The sequence below is a fragment of the Megalopta genalis genome, chromosome 4, assembly GCF_051020955.1.
Source record: "Megalopta genalis isolate 19385.01 chromosome 4, iyMegGena1_principal, whole genome shotgun sequence".
NCBI lineage: Eukaryota > Metazoa > Arthropoda > Insecta > Hymenoptera > Halictidae > Megalopta > Megalopta genalis.
In genome coordinates this window covers 11009322-11031549 of record NC_135016.1, presented here as the reverse complement: position 1 = coordinate 11031549, position 22228 = coordinate 11009322, and the positions used below count along the sequence as shown (strand labels likewise).

The window sequence follows — 22228 nt, the reverse complement described above, 5'->3', positions numbered from 1 at the left end:
ACAAAACGCGGAGAAACGATTATCATTAATCGAAAAATTATCAGGAACATTTTCTGCAGCGATTAAAACGCAATACGATCGAAAGTCTTCTGGACGGATAACACGGTAATTGCGTGTTATTAGTAATCCAGCCCCGATTTGTGGACCAATCTATCCACATTATGTGCCGCATGCTCGATATCACGGAATTCTCACGCGGTTTCTTAACTAGCTCGCAGCATTTCATTGAAATCAGTCCAGTCCGTCCGAGAGCCGTGGAAACGGGAATGAACGAGTAAGTATATGCTGCCAGTTGATCTATCATTAGGAATACCGAGAACAGCTAATCACCAGTTGGGCCAATTTCTCTGACCCCTGCCACTCTCCTCTTCCACGAGCATTCGGAACGGATCGTTCCCGGTGCTGGCGGAGAGACGCGCCCCGTGCACTTAAAATTCCAGTCGTCGCTTTTTCTCTGTCCGTCGCACCGGCTTTTACCTCCAATCTCGAATTTCACTCGATCGCCTCTCACTGAGACTACTGAAAATCTGATCCGTACCTGTCCGGCCGAACAATCCGACCCAGAAATCGCGTGTTACGTTTCCCGTCGTGCAACACGTTGCTTCTCATAATCGGACGCCAGCGAGGCTCATTAAGGACCGTCGATATCGATCGTTATCGGTCGAACATCGAACGAAAATATTTATCTTTTGTTGTAACGCGATATTTTGCCTGATTAGAATTAGACCGCGGATTTTATGCATTTATGGCAAAATTGGTTAGTTACGATTTGAAACGTATTACTTTGAATCTATTGAGTTGATTAAAGGAAGAATAAAGTTGCTATTTGGTTTCTATTGCAATTGTTGCAGACAATTCTTATTTCGCATAAATATTCGCCGATCCAGTTATAGTGAAATTATTACTGTACATACAAAAGTTTATCGATTCCGCAAACGCAAATAAGACAGAAATGTAGAATAACATTTTCTCATTTAAGCCTCCGTTTTCGAGAAATATTGGCTTGAAAAGTAATATCTTCGAGTTGGAATAAATTGACGCGTCTGGTTATGACACGCCAATTCTACTTCTCGTGATGCTAAAAGCCACGCGAACTTCGCGCGTCTTCCGACTCGTTTCTCCCGAGCGCGCATGTTCCAACTAATTTTTCTCACTTTCCTCGAATTTCGATGTTAATAACGAAAGAGAACAGCGGCACGCAAGATAACAGTTCACAGCCGAAGCCAATCGCGGTTATTAATCCTCACGGTAATGCTAATAAAGCGAAACTAATGCAGCCGCGTTTTCGGTCGCCCAGAATTTCTGCATTTCCGTGTCACGGCTGCGCCCGGTAAAATAGATTGCTCTAACTTTTTTCAGGGACTGAAACAACGAGGCACAAAAGGCCATAAATAATCTGGATTGCCTGACGGGTAATTGTTCGAGTGCCGGTATCGTGGAATCGACACGATTCTAGCATTCCGCGTAACACTTTCTGTCGGTTCGAGTATCCCATCAGGCCGAACGACCGAAACGGAAGAAAAAAAGGAGGAAAGAAGTGCTGCGAGAGGCGGTGACAACGAAAAGGAAGAAAAGGAGCGCACCGCGGCAGAACAATATCTGTCGGTCGGCGCGATAACTCGCGTGACGCCTAATTAAATGTTCTCCGCTGAAAACATCACATTCAGCTGGCTAGAACGATCTAGATATCAGGCACCGTGTCACCGTCGCATGCGACCAGCCACGCACAAGCACACACCGTTCCCGTAGACGGGCGTGTGAGTGGTCATTAAGGATGCCGGGGGCCACTAATCGTCATCAGAGACGTATTCACCGACGACTTCGTACGCAGAAAATATAAAATTGCCCCTGCGCGTCGGTCAATAGGCATAATGATTATTTTCCGCGGTATAATGAGCGCTAGTCTCCCTCCTCCACGTCCGCGCGCCACTGTCGCTGGATTACGTCTCCACGTACGAGGGATAATAAAGGATTCCAGGTCAATAGCGATGTAATGAGGCACCTGGCCGCATCGCATAGCGTCGCATCGCGGCGGCGTTCGCGATACGAAGGCTTGGCTTCTCGCGACAATTCATAATTTGTCGCGGTCGAGTAGAATGGGACGTTCCGCGATCAGACTCGTTCGCCTTCGTAAATACGGAATTATGCGGAATTATACGGAAGGCTGATTTTGCTTCCTGATATGTTGGAGCTTATGGATCTCGCGACAGAGTTGGGCAAAATTTTATTCGGATGGCGAATGAGAGGTAAGGGCTAATGAATATAATTTTATTCGACAGTATCGAATCGATATTCAATCGAATCGAAATTGATCTAGATATAAAATTTATTGGAATAAGAATTCGATCGAATGAGATTTTATTCGAATGAGAATTCAATCGTATAAGAATTCATTCCAATTAAAAATTCATCCCAATAAAAATACATTCGAATAAGATTTTGTTCGAATAGGTATTCATTCGAATAAGATTTTATTCGAATAAGAATTCATTCCAATAAGATTTTGTTTGAATAAGAATTCATTCGAATAAGATTTTATTCGAATAAGAATTCATTCCAATAAAAAATCATTCGAATAAAAATTCATTCCAATAAAAAATCATTCGAATAAGAATTCATTCCAATAAAAAATCATTCGAATAAGAATTCATTCCAATAAAAAATCATTCGAATAAGAATTCATTCGAATAAGATTTTATTCGAAAAAGAATTCATTCGAGTAAAAATTCATTCGAATAAGATTTTATTCGAATAAGAATTCATTCAAATAAGATTTCATTTGAACAAGAATTCATTCGAATAAAAAATCATTCGAGTAAGAATTCATTCGAATAAGATTTTATTCGAATAAGAATTCAGTACAATAAAAATTCATTTGAATAAGATTCAAGAATTCATTCAGAAAATAATCGATTTCAATAAAAAAACGATAGATACTACTTTTTACAATTAACTTTTTTTTCAAATATTGCTTCAACTATCATTAACATCTATGCCGTGTCCATGACCTAACTAGATGATACTGAACTGAAATTACGTAAAGGCTAAACCAGTCAACAATTATTCACATTATTATTCGATTAATTGTACGATCTCTATTCTTCCAATAAATTATTCAAATAATATATTATTCAAGTACAAAATTCTTCGAGTAAATACATACAATTTATAAAAACCAACGAAAAATTGTTATTCGAATAAAATATTCGACTAAAAAGAATTCATTCGAATAAAATATTCGACTAAAAAGAATTCATTCGAATAATTATTTCAGATAAATATTTCTTCGAGACAATTCGCATAATACCCAACTACGGTCTGTGGAATAAAACTGTTGCGTAAACGTTACCGTAAAAAGACTGTAACAATTTGTATTTTATCATATAATGCAGGAAGCGTTTGTCCAATGGAAGCGTTAATTCCTAATCCGTCCGCGGCTAAAACCAAACCGCTAAGGAAAAAGAATCGGCCGGAAGAAAAATCAACCGGTTCGTATTACGAGAGAGTCAGAGAAACGAAAAAGCCAGGTAGCATGGCGCGTCATCGGCAGTATCAATAGACGGCCCGCCATTGGTCGGAACGTTTTCAGCAGCGCGTCGAATTTTTACGAGGGCCCTGGTTATTCGTTCGATCGCGAGCCGTTCGCCAGCGATTTTGCTTGCGCATATTCATTAACGGCGCGGATAATTTATTTGGCCGGGGATAAAAACATTTTTCGGTGGAAAAAGTGCGGCGCGAGGCGGTCCGCGGCGGGCCGCGGCGGGTCCACGCTCCGGCGGGGAGGGACGCACGCGTGACGAGAATTCCCAGTTTTTGTCCGGGTAATAATGAGAATGCGTGTATTTAATTTTGCGCCGGATTAATTCGATTCGGTCGCGAGGAGAGAGTCAGCGCTCGTTCGAGGAACACTCTCTGCCCTCTGTCCTCGCCCCGGGCTATAGTTTCCACATTTTTATTTGTCTCTTTTGTTCTCTCCCGCGGCCGTCCCGCGCCACTGGGAAAATTGAATTCGACATCGGGAACGGTTTTATGCGGGCGAATTAAGGCGGCCGAACCTAGCGCCGCATAAAAATAGCATCATAAACGTCACCGTATTTTCGACCGTTTCCGGTACGCTGATTCAATGACTTCCACGCCGGACAGAGACAGAAACAGAAACAGAGGCGGCGGGCCGGGATCGATGGAGAGCGGGCTCGCGCGCGGGGACGGCTCTCAATTATGTTAATTAATTTTTAAAGCGATCCTCGCCGCCCCGCTGACGCTTGCTCCGCAGCCGTGAATTATGGAGTCTTCCGCGTGTCGACGGTCACGGCTAACCCCCGCATGCTGGCCAGGACCAAAGATTTTTCTGCGTCCTTTTCGGTTAGTCGTGAACAGACTGCGGATTTTTTTACGAATTTGTAACGAAAATGGTTGGGCGAAATTACAAACAATGAAAATATTACAAGCATTTGATGACGTCTATGCATTATTTTCGGCTCACTGAAATTGTTGAAGAAAGAAAGGCATTTTTTATTTGACTCATCTTCGTTAGAATCCACGAAGATACATTTTATTTTAGACGAACATCCGCAGTCCAGTCATGAATAATTGCTTGCAGAAGAGTCAGAAGTGTTTAAACAAATTTCGTTGCTGTCCAAATTGACTAAATCTGCCGAGCAGTGAATAGTTACTAATATGCGACATAAAAATGAAAAGATCGGATTCATTTAGATTTCGTTCGGTTTTCGTGTGATTTATTCCATCATTTGCCATGAAAGCGTCTTTATAATTTTTATAACAAAATGATTGGACGTTTCATTTGATGAAACTCGACATTTCTAAACAAGAATTTAATGAAAAAATTGTAGCACGATAAATCTAGATATAAGTAATATAGATAGTATAATATCCTTTCACTGTTGTAGTATTTGCGTCAATATCGCGTTTAAAATTCAGTGCACGATTGAAGCAAACAACAGCTTTCTATGAACTTTATATATCACTCAATAACTACTACGGATAATAACGACTGCTGATTTTACGCATTTATGATAAAAACGAGTAGATCGAATGCATTTCAAGCATTTCAAGCATTTCAAGAATTTAAAAACGCTTCTGTGTTACGTTCAAATCATCAAAATAATTCGGAAAGGAAATAGTTGTATATACAACCTTTATCTCTTGCAATTGACGCAGACAATATTGATTCTGCATAATCCGCATTAGAATTTAAGTAGGAAATTATTCATAACGGAAGTGTTCGAATAATCATAATGACAGATAAATCCGAAGTTATCTGCGCCACAGGAAGCAGAACGATAAAAATTTAATGTACTAAACTAAATAAAACGAGCGGAAAGTAATGTAAACTACGTTTGGACATTAATGCCTTCCGATCGAAGTGGTCCAAGTCAGATCTTAACAATTTTCGAACGAAATTTAAAATTACAGTGAGATATTTTGCTGGGGAAAAATAGATATTTGAAAAAGTAAAAATGGACTGCAAATACTTTTATCTTCTTATGTAATAAAGAATTTGGCAAACAAATTTTTTTAGAAATAATAATTACGTATCGAATACATTTAATATATATTTATTAATAAGTTTATTTGCCAAATTCTGTATTACATGAGAAAAAGAAATATTGATAGTCTATTCGCTATTTCAAAAATGTATTTCTCCCGAGCTCTGCAAATTGATTAATAATTGTCCGCGCGAAATTCGTGTAAATTTTCGCAATGGTTTTCGAAATTTCCGCGAACGAGCCGTGGTATTAAGTAACAGCGGATGTCATTCCGTATAATTTACTCGCATAATGCCAGGCCCGCAAATTGAATCGTTAGGACTAACCGCATCGAAATAAATGGCGAGGTCGCAATTTAATAAGGACCAGTCACCATCTTCCGGTGATTAATTCTTGCTAAAAAGTTCCAGCAACTTTACAGACTCCTTTCTCATGGATCCTAACTTCTCGGAGTCATTCTCACCGACCGCCAACCCCTCGTCCAACGGGCGAAGTAAACTTTCGACCCCCTCCAGCGAACTTTCTTTCCCGTAAAACAGCCGGCAACGACATCGCCGGCTGTGTATCTAAGACCATCGACACCTAATGTATTTAATTTCCAATTAGCCCCGGCATAATTCGATCGATATTTCGTGGGCATTGAATCCGGCTCGCCGTCTTCGCAGCCCCCACCCTCGCCCACGACTTTTCATCCCCTAGTTCTTCCCGTGGAAATCACATTCAGCTTAATCACAAACAAAACGACCGACAAAGATTCTGGGAACGTTAATTGTGCATTTCTTTGAATAGTTCGTCTGAAACGTCGATTTCAGTCTGCACGAAACAATTCTTACGAATTAACCCCTTGACATACCATTTTCTTCGCAGTTACTGCGATTAGACATTTTTCGATTGCAATAATTTCTTAGAAGCGAAAGAAAACTGTTGCTTATTGTATGCCTAAATTCACTTGAATGCTTAAACATTGATGACAAGAGATTAGAAAATTATTGCAATTTTAAAGGACAGAATAACAGCTATACTCGATAAATTATTACTAGAAATTTTCATGACGAATCGAACTCGTCAAAGTATGGCAAGGGGTTAATCGTCGGTTGTGGACATTTGTATCAAAAGTCTGTATGAATTTAAGTCTACATGTAAGATAGAGGTTGCATAAATTCATTGAATTAAATTGATAAAGTCCAAGAATGTCTTTTTACATTTGTATCAAAAGTCTGTATGAATTTAAGTCTACATGTAAGATAGAGGCTGTATAAATTTATTGAATTAAATTGATAAAGTCTAAGAATGTCTTTTAAAAAACAATTTTAGCTTGTAACATACAATTTAAAGATCAAAATTGACGAAATCTAAAACTTTCTTTTGAATATCGATTCAAAATTGCAGGACACAATTTTAGAAGTTTAAATATTTCACTGAAAAACAAATTCGAACCTGCGAAAAAAAACTTATTTGAAAGAACGATTTAAACAGAACGCAATTTAAATAAATAAATTGACATCAGTTTAGAAGTTCCCCTGAAAAATCAATTTTTGTCTGCAAAAAAATTGAAAGAATTGTCAGAAAATGTTTTCTAATTCAATTGAAAAAATAATATATTAATTATTGAAAAATCTTCACACCGAAGAACGAGAAAATAATGCACGAGGTATAAAAGAGAAGCTTCTATTAATTTCGATGATGTGTTTCGATACCGGAAGATTGAAAAGCAGCAGAAATAATTCTCGGATGCCGTTGCTCGCTGTTGGGGCCATGTAGAAGCCGTCAAAGAGAAGAATTAGACTCATTGAGTAACCGAAGCATGCCGGTGAATAACAAGGACGGTGGCTGCAAAGTATCAGCGAGTGAATTCGTGTTTTCTTGAATGATTGCTGTAACGTCGGTTCCAGCAATCAATTCCTGGTTCCTTCCGTGACGTTGGTCACAAGACGACGACGATCTGTGAAACAATGGGAAGCGAAGGGTGGGTCGAGACGATATCGTGTGCTCCTCGAGTCTCTATCTAGCCGGTTCTATCTTTTATTAGCATCCCGTAGAAGCTATTCCGTGGCCCTTTCTCTATCGGCGAACCTATCCAGGCAGTTTCTCTCGAGTCCCGGGCGTTTCGCAGCCAAGTAGGAGTACCAGAAGTGCGTATTTACGAGCGTTCCCGTCCATAAAGCAACCTCGCGCCTGATTTTGATACATTCTCCACTCGCAGCACTATCTCACGCGCGAATACGACCTACGTAGCCCATACACTTGGGATTTATGGTGATGCCGCGGAAGTACCGCGATAGTTCTGTTTTCTGGGTATTCGGGATTTTTTAATTCTCCCATGGCTACCAGTCGCTTGTCTCGCGATACTTGATTTTACGCGCCGGCCCCGTCCCCTGGCAGAGAAACTCCGACCATTCCTTGGGAGAACGTTGCACACTTTGTTCTTGCTACTAATATTTAATTTGTGCCGATTCTATTTAGAATACACGATGGCATATTTCGAAGATATTTTGCCTTCGAGTAGCTGAAATTACAAATTTTTGCCGCACGCTCATCTTTCAAGTAACTTCAATAAAACTTTCTTCTATTTTATATACTAATAAATAATACTAATAAATAACTAATATACTAATAAATAATATACTATAAAACTTGCTTCTATTTTATATACTAATAAATAATACTAATAAATAACTAATATACTAATAAATAATATACTATAAAACTTGCTTCTATTTTATATACTAATAAATAACTACTATACTAATAAATAATATACTATAAAACTTGCTTCTATTTTATATACTAATAAATAATACTAATAAATAACTAATATACTAATAAATAATATACTATAAAACTTGCTTCTATTTTATATACTAATAAATAACTACTATACTAATAAATAATATACTATAAAACTTGCTTCTATTTCATATACTAATAAATAATATACTATAAAACTTGCTTCTATTTTATATAATTTCAATTAAACATTTTTCTCAAATGCATTTGTTTTATACAACTTCGATAGAAAATGTTAGCCATATGCATTTATGTGATATAACTTCGACAGAGAATTTTCGTCACATTGTTTTGTTTTTTAGGTATCGTCAATAGAACATTTTTTTCTGATCCTTCTATTTTACATAACCTCAATGAAACATTGTTTTGAGGTGCTTTTATTTATCTAATAGAACTTCGATAGAATGCTTCATTCAAATATTTCTATTTTATCTAACTACAATAGAAAATTTTTGTCACGTGCTTTTATTTGAAACAACTTCAATGGAACATTCTTTTCAGATGCTTCTATTTTACACATAACTTCAATGAAGCATCGCTTTCAGGTGCTTTCATTTAATGGAACTCCAATAGAACGCTTCTTTCGAATATTTCTATTTTATGTAACTATTGTACAATAGAAAATTTCCTTGTCTCATGCTTTTATTTTAAATAACATCGATGGAACATTTCTCTCAGATATTTCTATCTTATCTTTAACAGAAAATCATTATTCAAACATCATTGAAAATTATCTCAGATAGAAAAAGAAAATAATACTATATTAATGAAATTCATAATAAATAACATTTCTAATTGTATATATAAAACAATAAATTAAGGAAGACTAACCTGACAAATCGAAATGAAACAAAGCGATGTGAAATGTGTTATTGAATATTGAACATCACCAATAACTCCACACAAAAGTACACAAAAATCGTAGAAAAACTTTGCCCAATTATAAGTTTCCAGAAAGATTTTTGAAAAAGCCAACCTAAGAGCAGCGCAAAGGACACCAGAAACCATATCAAAATACGAAAAAATCGGAAAAAAGATAGTGCCTCACGCTCTTAAGAAGTTCAAGAAGTATGGAAAGGAACCAGCCTGGCAAATTAAGATTAGGGCTTACGAAATCTGCTGTGAAATATTGAAAGCTTGAAATAACAAAACCGTGAAAAATCGTAGAAAGGCAGAGAGGCTCGTTCACTTATGAAGTTGAAGAAGTATTCGAAGTAACCGGCCCGGCAAATTAAACTGAAAACCTGCTTCCACCGTCTATTTCGGAGCGTTAAAAATTTTAAATAATCAGAAAAAAAATAGAAAGATAGCGCCGTCCAGTTACGGGATTAAATGAGGATATCCGAGGAGGTTTCTGGAGGAACTGTGGGACGGTGGATCGCGAATGGGGCAGCCGGGATCGCGGAGGTGCAGGTCCGTGGGTGGAATAAGGCTAAAACAAAGAAGGATATCGCGTCATGCGGGGAGAAAAATGTATTATTAAAATATACATTTAGGCGTCGGCGGAATAATGACGTGAGAGCTCGATTATGCCGGAATAAATGTATGGGGGGACGCGGAGAAGGGCGATACTGGGTATTGGGCGGTGGTGTACACTGGGCAAGGGGCATTCGTCCGGTGCCGGCGCGGATATATAAGCGTCTCTGCATATCGTAATCACAATATTATGCTGAAATTGGGAGGGCCGAGTTTCCCATTTCTATTTTAATGGCTTCGGGGATTTCAAACGGGTCTGAGCCAAGCGTCGCGTAATAACTTGTATCCCCTCCCAACGGCCCGGGAAAAAAATATCGAAAGGCCCTGGGACTCGGTTTACGATTCTCGTTTTTCATTCGGAGTATTTTATTAAACCTTCCCGCGCTGGGGAATGAAACGTTAAGCTATGCACTGGGTGTTTCCGAATTCCGTGTAGGTGCAGTCGATCCGCTACCGAATCGTAAAACACGGGGAAAGCACGGAAACCGTTTCGACACCCGCCCCACCCTCCCCCCACCCAACGCCGACACCCGTCCCTTCTCCTTCCGCGAAAGTTCGCGAATTCAGACCGGTAACCGGGCACGAATTATGCGAGCCGCCGACATTAGCATAATGGATGTCGCGATTATGCTCGTAATTGCGCAACTTGCGAGTTATACCGATCTGAACTCGGTCATTATTGCCCCCGAGGAAAATCGAGCGGTCCGCGGCCACCGTTTTTCTCAAATGCTGCGAAACACGGCCGGGGACTGTTGCTTTATAGCAAAAACTTTCTGTTAGTTTACACGCAGAAGCCTCATTTCACACTTTCTAACTGGCAGTTTTACCGCGCGCGCGTTACGCCATGGATATTTTATTAAATACGCCGAAGCAGATTGGGATCAAGTTTTTGTGTTACAGGTGCGCGGATTTTTTCGTAATCAAAAACGTTTAATGCGAGAGCATTCTGTTGCCTGTTTGGTTTTCATTTTAATCGTAACGTATCAACATATGTAACATATATTTCATATATTTTAACAAATTTATGTTTCATATAGTTTTACATTAATTCTAGACATTTCTCTATATTAACTATAAACAAAAATATATTGAATTCTTAGTTAGTAAACGTAGTTGATTTTTTAAGGAATGATGGATTTTCATAATGCTGGCTTCTCTGTTTCGACGTTGCAAAAATTTAGCTGTAAACAAAGATATAGAATACTCAGTTTATTAATTGCATGGAATTGTTATAGTGTTGCACGAATTTAGTTATACACAAAAATGAATAAGACCCGGTTAATTAATTGTTTGATATTTTAAGAATAGTATACATCGATGACTGAAACTTTTGGAATTGTTTTAGTGTTGCACAAAAACAACACACGAAACTGTATAACGCCCAAGTAATGAATTCTCTAATATATCAAGATTAGTATATATTGATAATTGAAACTATTGGAATTGTTTTAGCGTTGCACAAAAATTGCACACCAAACTGTAGAACGTCCAGACAATTAATCGTTTGATATTTCAAGACTAGTGTACATTCTAAGACTGAAACTTTTGGAATTGTTTTAGTGTTGCACGAAAACGACACACAAACCGTATAACGCCCAGCTAATTAATTGTGTGATATATCAAGATTAGTACACATTGATGATTGAAACTTTTGGAATTGCTTTAGCGTTGCACAAAAATTGCACACCAAACTGTAGAACGTCCAGACAATTAATCGTTTGATATTTCAAGACTAGTGTACATTCTAAGGCTCAAACTTTTGGAATTGTTTTAGTGTTGCACGAAAACGACACACAAACCGTATAACGCCCAGCTAATTAATTGTGTGATATATCAAGATTAGTACACATTGATGATTGAAACTTTTGGAATTGCTTTAGCGTTGCACAAAAATTGCACACCAAACTGTAGAACGTCCAGACAATTAATCGTTTGATATTTCAAGACTAGTGTACATTCTAAGGCTCAAACTTTTGGAATTGTTTTAGTGTTGCACGAAAACGACACACAAACCGTATAACGCCCAGCTAATTAATTGTGTGAAATATCAAGATTAGTACACATTGATGATTGAAACTTCTGGAATTGTTTTAGCGTTGCACAAAAATTGCACACCAAACTGTAGAACGTCCAGATAATTAATCGTTTGATATTTCAAGACTGATTTACATCGATGATTGGAACATTTAGAATTGTTTTAGTATTGCACGAGTTTGGATGCACGATAAAGTACAAAATTGCTAGTTACGAATTGATTGGTATTTTAAGAAGAGTGTACTTTTATATCATTTTACGCGTTTATATTTGTTTGTCTTTCCGGTACACGCTCCTCCTTGAGGCCGTTCGCTCGCGGATATTTCTCAAGTTGAATAAAATTTGGATTGTGACATCGGAATGCCCCCACAAATATTCCCTTCGAAATGTTTTATGCAAAACTGTCGGCGGCCGCGAGCCCGCAGTCAAAGAACAAAAAATCCCCGCGGAGCGGACTGTTGTCGCGCGACGCATCAAATTAATACGTTCCTCGGGACTTTTATATCGCCGCGTAACCATATAATTTTCACAAATCCACCGGAAAAATGTAAATTCCGATTGTTGAGATTTTCATCATGCAGCAGCGGCCGGGAGAGCTAGCTAACAAGAACGACTTTATGCGGATAATCAATTCGTTTTTTCCGACCCTTTACTGAGGGAACCGGTTTCGTCGTTGTTTCTGAATTATTTTTGTGGAACGTCGCTTTCCGTTATTCCGTGGCAATTAGTAGACTTTACGCGAAATAAAAGTCGCCTGCAACGATTGCAAGACGCAGAAGCCAAGTGCAATCTTGCTTCTCTCTTGAATATAATTTCAATAAATTGTAACTAATATATCAACATATTTGGTTGCTGTTTCGCCTATACGTATTTCTCGTGAATGCATGAAATGCACAAAACCCGTTCGTTTCGGGGTTGTTCGGAAGAATCAGGTTAATCGGAATATGCACTGCGAATTGGATAGTTGAATTTTATGGAAGGGTCGCGAGACTGTTCTTTTCAGGTTGCACTATGATTTCAGCGGGTTTGATGGTCGTGGGACGAGTGAAAAACACGTGATCCCGTTATGCACGGACAATCATCTTGCTGAGCCCCTGGGGGCAATCATCCGCAAGGTGTATTCGAGTCAAGGGTACGTTAACGATTCTCTGAAACGTTTCCCCGAGCGTTTCCCACCCGACTCGGGCCTGGAATTCCCTTACGAGCGGTAGAAACAGTTACACCCTCTGCTGGAAACTGCTGATCGATATCCACTGATCGAACTTCCTTTCCCATTGTTTGTTACTTTGCAAATTCCGACGATGCTATCTTCATCTGTCCCTCGAAAGCTCGTTCGCCGGCCAACCAAGTTCAGTTCAAGTCCGAACAATATTTACGTTGCATTCTACTTCGGTGAAAAGAATTGAAACGCATCTCGAAAATTTGACAGCTTCTCTCCGAAGTTTGTCAAACATTCCAATCTTCGAGATTTTCAAACTCGAGCAAGAAAATGAAAAATTTACTATACTAATACTAATTTGCTATACTAATTTGCTGTACTAAATTTGCTATAAGCGTCTCTAATAATTTATATATATTTTTACTTTTTTTCTGTTTTCGTGCATTCTCTTTTTTCTTGACTACCTTTGATCAACTTAATTTCTACCTTTGTTACGGCTAATGGGTAATAGAAATTACGGTAGTAATACAGCACACGTTTTGCTAATTTTACGACGTTTGTCTTTCTACCGTGCACTATAATTATTTCTGTAATTATACACGACATTTGATACAGTCGTTTCGTTTTTCATGAAACTTTAATTGAAATCGAATAACGGAAGATGCTTTTTTCACCGGCGGACGTTAATTTATGAGAAGGGAAAGTAGGCATAATTTCAACCCCTACAATAACAGTTTTATTATGTTCATAAAGCCATACGTGTTTTGCTAAACTTTATCAGAATCCTCATTTTATTGCACGAATCAGGAACTGCATCTGCAGCCGGTTATTGCTGGAGAGTGACCATATGGTAAAATCAAGATTGTAATAAAATTTTACAATGTATGCGCTGCTCAAATGAACCTGATAAGACTCCGTGCACGTGACATAAAGTTCAACCGAATTTTCTGCTGCATCAATTAACGCGTGCATTTGTCCATCATGGATGATCATTCGAAAAAAATCATTCCGATGTTCGTTGTTCTCAGAAAATTTTCCAAAAATGAAACCAGATAAACAATTGAGGGCCGAACTTCCTTTGTAAACCACTATGTAAACTGTAACTTGAAAAACGCTTGCAAAGAAAAATCACCAAGAAATTACAGAAACATTACGAAGAAAATTCAAAATCATTTGGTAATGCAACGTGTGAATTATCGTTACAAGCTCAGAGGAAAGAATTAAAAAAAAAACATTACCTTTCCATTTCTTTTATCATTTCAACCAATAGCAATTTTTACAAAAATGTTGTTCGCATATTGTCTGTCATATAAAAACAATTCAAGTCCGGTCCAATTTCGAAAAAGTAATTCCATTTAAAAAAGTGTCCCAACATTTTCGTGACCGACCGAAGATTTTAAAAGTTAGATAACCTAGAAAGAAATAGATGTGTAGATATATAGAGAGCGTCCCACATTTTTCCGTACATACTTCAGAAGTGAATTCTACAGATAAAAACGAAACTAAAATGTTGCACAACGAAAAGTCCGATGATTTTTGTAATCACATCCCTTATTTCCTCAAGAAAGCGTTTATGGAGTTTTCGTTGTATAACACTTCGGTCTTATTATTACATATAGAACACGCTCCTGAAGTATGTAAAAATGCGTGACACCCGATATATCCTTGGAACGAAATGAACGAAATTACGAACCGGTTCGAATCGACGTTACGATTATCTCGCGATGCATTTTCGAAATTCGAGATCCGTGAAACTGCCGGAAGCCGTGAATCCAGCGTTAAAGTAGACACGCGAACGCGACGAAAAGCCGTAAAAGTTGGCGGACGGGCCGCGTTTATGGTGTCCGCGTTAGAAACGGAAAGGGGAGAAAGAACGCGGCTGGAAGTTGGGTGTCGGGTCACGAAACAGTCGGCTTGTCACAAGGACAGAAGCAAGCGGCATGAAAGCGCAGGGAGCAGCAAGGTGTTAGTCCGCACGGAATTTCCTACGCTTGATGCCGGATACGAGGCTTAATTGCACCGCCACACAATGTAAATATTCCGCGTCAGTTAACCGGCCGCGTCCACGCACGGGCACACACGCCGCGGCGGCCGGCCCGCAATATAGAGGACACGCGTGTGCGGGCGACGCACGCGTGTGAATGAAACCGACCACTCTGTCATCTACGGTAATGCCGGTGTGTCATCGCTCACTAGCGCGTTATCGTCCACAATGAATCCTTGCAAACCGGCCTTTTTATTCCTCCCTACGCACGTATCTGAGCAAACAGCGTAATATAGATGATTGCGCGCGGCCCGTGCCGATGACAAACACTAAAAATACGATGATGTAGGGCGCGGGACGACTGATAAGCCGCGCCGCGGACCGCAAGATCGGGCCACTGCATATTTCACGGGGAAACTATGCGACCGATGTCCCGTCGATATATTACCGTTTATTTTGCGGTTACGGATCGGCCAAATTTGATTAGAATTTATGCCGCCGATTCCACGATCGACATACAATACCGGCTTTTTAAGATCGTTAACGCTGCGCGCGCCGCGCTGCCCTGTCCAAATAACTCATTCCCGTTGCTTATACCGCTGTCCGGCGAAATTTGTTGAAGATTTCGGGCGGATTTCATCAAGATACGGCGCCTGTTGAAAGTACAGTGAATTCTCCGTAATTCTACTTTAGTTTTTTAATCAAAATTGATCATTTGCGATGAGGCGATACGATTGAGATCGAGCCTTACGGTTCGTTTTTATAGTTACCGATCGTCAACAGTTATAAAAACGAGGTGCCAGGCTCGAATAATTGTATCAACTCTTCCCAAATTGACCATTTTTGATTACAAGCTGATGGAAAATTAAGGAGAATTTACTGTATTTCGACAGCTTTTTCCAAAAGTGACACGAATTCTAACGTCGCGTGAAACGTTGGACAATTTTTTTTCTCAATTATTCTGTCGTGAGTTTGGAGATTGAAGCTTCCCCTTAACAATGACACCAACAAATTTAGCATACGATTTTTTTTAGCTGCTTCGTGAACCAAAATGAAGAAACAAGACCGATCGCGTAAAAATTTCGTGGTTTAATTTTAATGTAAAGTTGATGGTGCATTTTTCGTTCAAAGTTTCGCGAACCGACTAAAAACGTATCCTACATCAAATTTCAAGGGGTCGTTGTAAAAACGAAGCTTTGAGCTTCGATTCTACGGTAGACTGAGAGGCGAAAAAAATGTTCTAATGTTTTCAGAAATTTTTTAATTAAAGTACAATTTTTTAGACAAAATCTGCCTTCAAAAGTGACAAGAATCTAAAATTCGATAAGCAACAATCCTTTATCATTAGTTACTATATATATATTAGTTACTATAATAAAATGTACATTCAATATAACGTTCTTTTGTGACACGTATTGCTTTAATCTATTTTATCTATTTTTTCTCTTTTTTTCTCTGTCTCTCTTCTGATCTATTTTTATCTATTTGCGAAGAAACTCGCAATTCTCAAAAACGCTTCGCAAGGTCCAAATAAATGCAACGTCTTTCCTCTCTCTTGCAGATTTCCGTCGCGCAGATTCCGAAGCAAAGTTTGAGATTGCACAGCGACATTAAATAATCGGAGGAAGCGAATATATTAAATAAGCAGAATAAGCAATTACTAGAGATAACACTGTAATTCGAAGATGTATTGAAGCCAAGTTTCGATTGTCCAGGGTCCTCGAGCAATTCCTCGGCGAAATATTCGAATCAACACGGATTGGGAACCAGCGAGCCACGAATTTCTCTTTTCCTTCCGCGATATATCGATAGGGAAGCGCAAACAGTGTGCACGGCGACCCAGCCGAAGGAACTTCCTAATCCCTGTGGCCGGCTAACATTCAAACCCACGGCAGAGCTCACCGAACCGATAGTTACACCTCCGCGCCGAGATACAGGTAAATGCCTGTTTACAGATATCGGGGCAAACATTAATACGAAGTAGCTTCCGAGTCGGGCTCCAGGATTACGTTATTCTTGGACGAAAGAACCACCGGTGACTTTCTATCGGAATTCATTCCGGAAACAGTGCAATTATTCGGCTCAACTGCCGAGATTTTCTCTGCTCCAATTCGGTTAAATTTTGCACATTGTTTTCAAAACATATCTAATTTAAAGTGAATTAAATTAATGAAACTAATTGTGTTGAGTTCCAGGAAAAAGGAATCGACATTTATTTTGGAAAGTTCACATCAAAATGAATTTCCGTTCCCAAGAAACAATTTAAAAAATTTAATCAACACTGAGAATTAATGTCAAAAGTTCGCTGTCGATTGAAGTTTACAAGAAGACAGTAATTTAATATAATTTGTAAAATAAATCAAATATTCATAAAAATCAATATATTAAATAAAATCAATATATATAAAATCAATTCCAGCCTGCAAGATACAATTTAGAGAGTATAATTTATAAAGTCTGTGGTTACATTTAAGTGGCCAAAAATCTTTCATCTAATAACCATTTTTGCCAAAACGGAATCTAATTTCCAAAATTTCAAACCCGATGAAAATAATTTTATCGTTACCTTGGATACAAACGAGGCTTGCAACACGACCATTATAATACTGCCGTTATGGAAATTGAAGTTCCAAGGCGCATCGATTAATTTCTCAGAAATGTCTTCTTCTCAGAGTGTTAACATCGCACGGAATCCAGAATGCAGAAGTATGTAACGTGTCGTACGACACGTGCACGTGTTTTCTGGTCGGTTCGTATTATATAAATGAATTTTTAAAGTCCTGAATTTACATGCTAATTAATGGATTGTGAAGATCGATTTTTCCTTTGGCGCACCTTCGTTCGTAACTTTTTAATGAATTAATGGATTTTATTTTAATCAATGAGTTTCAATATCGGCGCTGCTTTATTAAATTGGGGGCGAGAAGAACGTGGCTCCCTTTTGTGAACATTGTACTGTTTGTAGTAGCAGTAAAAAATATGTGAAGTCATTTTCGCGTCAGTCTAATTCTCTGAGCTTTTGACGTACCAGTTAATTATCCCCTTAGGGTGCACTTTCTGGCCAGTACGTTTTACACGACGGAATATTTTTTAATAAAAATCTGTTGATACACTCTATAATATACTCTAGCAATAAACATATTCGATTCTCAATTCTTCCGAATTAATTAGACGTTTAAGACGATGTTAGAGTAGACGAGATTTTTAGCGTTAGATCGCACGTAATTTAGGGGTTATGATGCTTCGCGATTTCGAAAACTCGAACGTAGAATAAAGATATCTTTTCAATTGCATTCTTTTTAATTGCATTCCAAGAATTGTCGACGATAGGCAATTTCAACTTGTAAATAACATTAATTCTTGAATTCGTGGGTGAAACAAAGTCTCAGCCTTCAGAAACGCCTCGATCGATCTCCCAAATCAGACTTTTGTTTCAGATGACAATGGGGATGAATGGAAAATTTCGACGAGGTGGTAGCAATATTTAAACGATTTCCTCGATCGACTGCACCGTGGAGCCAGGATCCACGGGTAGTTTGCAATCAACGGACCAATTTCTTACCGGTCAGTTTCCACCCTAGGAGCCAGGAGGGTGGGGGGGGGGTGAAGAGCAGAGATGAAGGATCGGCGCTTGCGGTCGTCAAGGTGGAAAACGGGTGGGTGGTACCGGGCACACACGTACAGTATCATCCCTTTCAACCCCGTACTTAGGGTGACCATCTCATTTATATAGTAAAACAGAGTCGCGCAATGGTGAAGCCGGGACCGGGAGTTGAGTTTGTTTGTCGAGCAAACGTTTGCCGACGACACCGCCGGACACTGGTGCCTAGCTAGCTCTGGCCCTTGGTACAAGTCTGTCCGAACCACTGAATGTAGGTCCAGAGGATGGCGGCAGAACGGAGGAGGGATTTAATACCATCTCCCAGGATGAACAGTGGTGGTCAAATAACTTCGCCAAGTGATTCCCTGCGACGGTATTAATGTGTCCAGTCCCTTCGGGCTTCTGCTTCATCTCGAAATGTCGATAATCTAAAGGCGGCACCACCTACAGCGTCATTAGGCTTGCTCTACACGAAATTATTCCCTTGGAACGACCATTTTCCATACTTACTAACCAACTCATCCGTTCAACTTGTCCGCCCTTCCGAATTTCGGAAATTATTGCGGAATCTTCGTGGAAAATCGCATCGCTTATTTATTCGATTGGTTCAGATTTCGTGGGAATTTTCGTCTGCGTTAATATATTAGATATATATAGTAAAGCTAATAGGTATATTATATATATATATATAAGTCAATTCTTGGAATGCAATTGAAAAGATATCTTTATTCTACGTTCGAGTTTTCGAAATCGCGAAGCATCACAACCCCTAAATTACGTGCGATCTAACGCTAAAAATCTCGTCTACTCTAACATCGTCTTAAACGTCTAATTAATTCGGAAAAATTGAGAACCGAATATGTTTATTGCTAGAGTATATTATAGAGTGTATCAACAGATTTTTATTAAAAAATATTCCGTCGTGTAAAACGTATATATATAATAAAGCTAGAGAGAGTAATAGCTATATATAGTAAATTCTTTCTAATTGACGCTCAGCTTCGACACAAAAATGGACAATTTGAGAAGAGTAAATGCGATTATTCAAGTCTCATGGTTCATTTTTATAATTACAGATTGTCAACAACTATAAAAACAAGCCGCGAGGCTCGAATAATCGTATCTCCTCTTCCCAAATTGTCCATTTTTGTGCACAATCTGAGCGTCAATTAGAGAGAATTTACTGTATTCCGCTCATTCTTATTAATTTTGAATTTAATATTGAATTTGTTGCAAAATGACACGTCAATCGCCGTCGGTAGATCGACAAACATTATGCAGAACCCATCCGCGTTGATTATTTTCTGAAAATTGAATTCGGCAAAAAATCAGCTTGTTCGATTAGAAAATTCATTGCACGAGAATTACACGAAAAATGTTGTTATTCCGCGATAACGTAAATGCCTTCCCGTACTTCATTTTGCGAGAAAATTGAAAAAACTCGTCCCAGCAGTTCTTTAAAAATACCTTTCATGAAATCGTATAAAAGTGCATTCTTTGCACAAAGTAATGCAAAATTGTATGAAACGCTTTCTTCAAAACTTTATGAAAAGCCTCTTACAACATTGTATGAGCTGCTTTATAAAAAAAACTGTATAAAATCGTGTAAAGTGCCTTGTATAAAATTGTGTGGACGATAAAATGATATCTACAGTAATTTTTCCTTAATTCGCGCTCAGATTGCGCGCAAAATTGGACAATTTTAGAAGAAAAGATATCATTATTCGAGCTTGCATTTCGTTTCTTTTCTCTGCATCGTTATTTATAGTTATTTATTTTTAGATATTTATCTCCTCTTTCCATATTGACCATATTTTTGCACAATCTAATCGCGAATTACGAAGAATTTCCTGCACACACACACACCTCCTACAAAATCCAATGCAACATTTCGTACAAAATCACCCACAATATTCCGCATAAAACTCCATAAAAGCTCCCGAATAAAATTCGACCAAGATCCACCCATAAAATTCCAGGATCTCGCGCGACCAATCGAATCCGTGCGCGAACCACCACGCACGAAATCGCCCCCACCCGAAATCCATCCGAGATCTCGATCCCGTCCGGCAATTAACGGACCATCGTTTCCAATAAACCGGTAAGAAAACGCGATTGAATTCGGCCGCGCGAAAAAGCCCGTAGTCACCGGTTCGCAATTACAATTAATTGCGAGTGTCCTCGCGGGTTCGTGGGCGGCACGGTAGCGCCGCGTGACGTCAATCCCACGGAACAAACAGGTCTCGTCGCCGGGTCTGCTCGTGTATCCCTCGGCCGGACGAAGATTAAACGCGAATGACGCTCGCGATTTCAAGATTCCATTCGTCTTCCTCGAAGATCTAAACATCAAGGTCGTAAATCCATCAATAAATCCCAGCGCCCTGCTCCTCGCGGTGACCACATTTGCTTAGGGATAAGAAGCAAAGACAAGCACCGTGGGAGGGGTAGGTGTAAGTCTGTAGGGCAGTGAGGAATGGCTCGGTCTAGCGAGCCTTTAGCCCCGGCTTAGCATGTACTGGAAACACCATCCCCTATCCTTCGTGTCGGGGCCAAGTTATACCCGCAAACAGTCGTACATTAGTGCCTGCAGGAGTCCTGCAGGATTTATAAGGGGCGCCCGCGGGCGCGCAGAAGGCTATGCGGCCGTCTCCCGATGGTTAAAACTAGAAGAGACGGGGACGGCAGAGTGCGGGGGCGGCTGCAACCCGAGAGATCGGTGTGCGGGACGTGAGAGAAGGTCAGACGACGACGGGCCCGGATCCAATCGGGTCGTTCCGTGATCCCGAGAATATTTCCGTCGGACTCGCCCCCGGTTTACGAGGTCTCTTCGGAAAGTATCGTTCTTTCGAACAGAGATCTTTGCATCCGCGTGTCTTTTCGAACAAACAATTCTATTCACCATTCGTCGCGAATCCTTGCGAGTGCCTGCGACACGTGGCGCAGCTTTGCTAACTTCGTCTTGATAATGACACGCATTAGTTGCAACCTCTAAATTCGCGCGCGTCGCACTCCATCATGACCGAACGCGTTGAGAATTCGTATTACCACTGGATTATTAGATTCTGTTAAATGTAAGAAGAATAAGTAGAATAAATAAATATATTAAATAAAGTAGTAATAAAATAATAAATGGAGAAATAAAATGTAATATATAAAATCGATTCGAAGTGGCATTGTCTGTCAAAAGCTAAATATTTAGGAAATTATTATAACTGTAATTATATATAGGTTATATAAATATGACCCTAATACTTTTTCTGATATACTATACTTTAGTCTTAGCCTAATTCATTCGTCTACCTTGATCCCAGTTACTCGGGAAACCCACGAGGTTACACCTTTGAAGCTCATTGTTCTATTTCGAAAAGTTACGAGGTTAACATTGAATGCTATCCTTCGTCCCACTGACACCTGATGATGACATAGGCATCGGCCAGCCTAAGATTTCTTACCTAACAACGCCACGGTGGTGAAATAGACATTTATTAGTCCAGAATTTGATTCTCAGAGTCCGCCGGCGACTCGTCGCCTTGCGAACGGAAATCGAAAGAAAGCTCCGGCCACGCAGAAATCGGTGAAGCCCGCGACTGGTGCCAGCGTCGAGAAACGAAAAAGGATGCGCGGGTCTACGGGATGCGATCGCCAGTCGGAGAAGGATCGCGGAACGATCGTAGTCGGCA

General features: G+C 39.4%; 2 protein-coding genes across 11 annotated transcripts in view; one reads left to right on the top strand and one right to left on the bottom strand.

The window, feature by feature from the left end:
* pdm3 (POU-domain protein pdm3) overlaps positions 1 to 22228 on the bottom strand; it is a 334644-nt gene that overhangs the window by 261662 nt on the left and 50754 nt on the right. The gene's annotated exons all lie outside the window — the stretch shown is intronic.
* On the top strand, positions 1898 to 21709 carry LOC117224865 (uncharacterized). The gene is made up of 3 exons (XM_076521306.1): positions 1898 to 2246; positions 16663 to 16884; positions 18385 to 21709. Exons 1-3 carry the CDS (start codon positions 2183 to 2185, stop codon positions 18423 to 18425), a joined length of 327 nt encoding a protein of 108 aa, XP_076377421.1. The 5' UTR covers positions 1898 to 2182; the 3' UTR covers positions 18426 to 21709.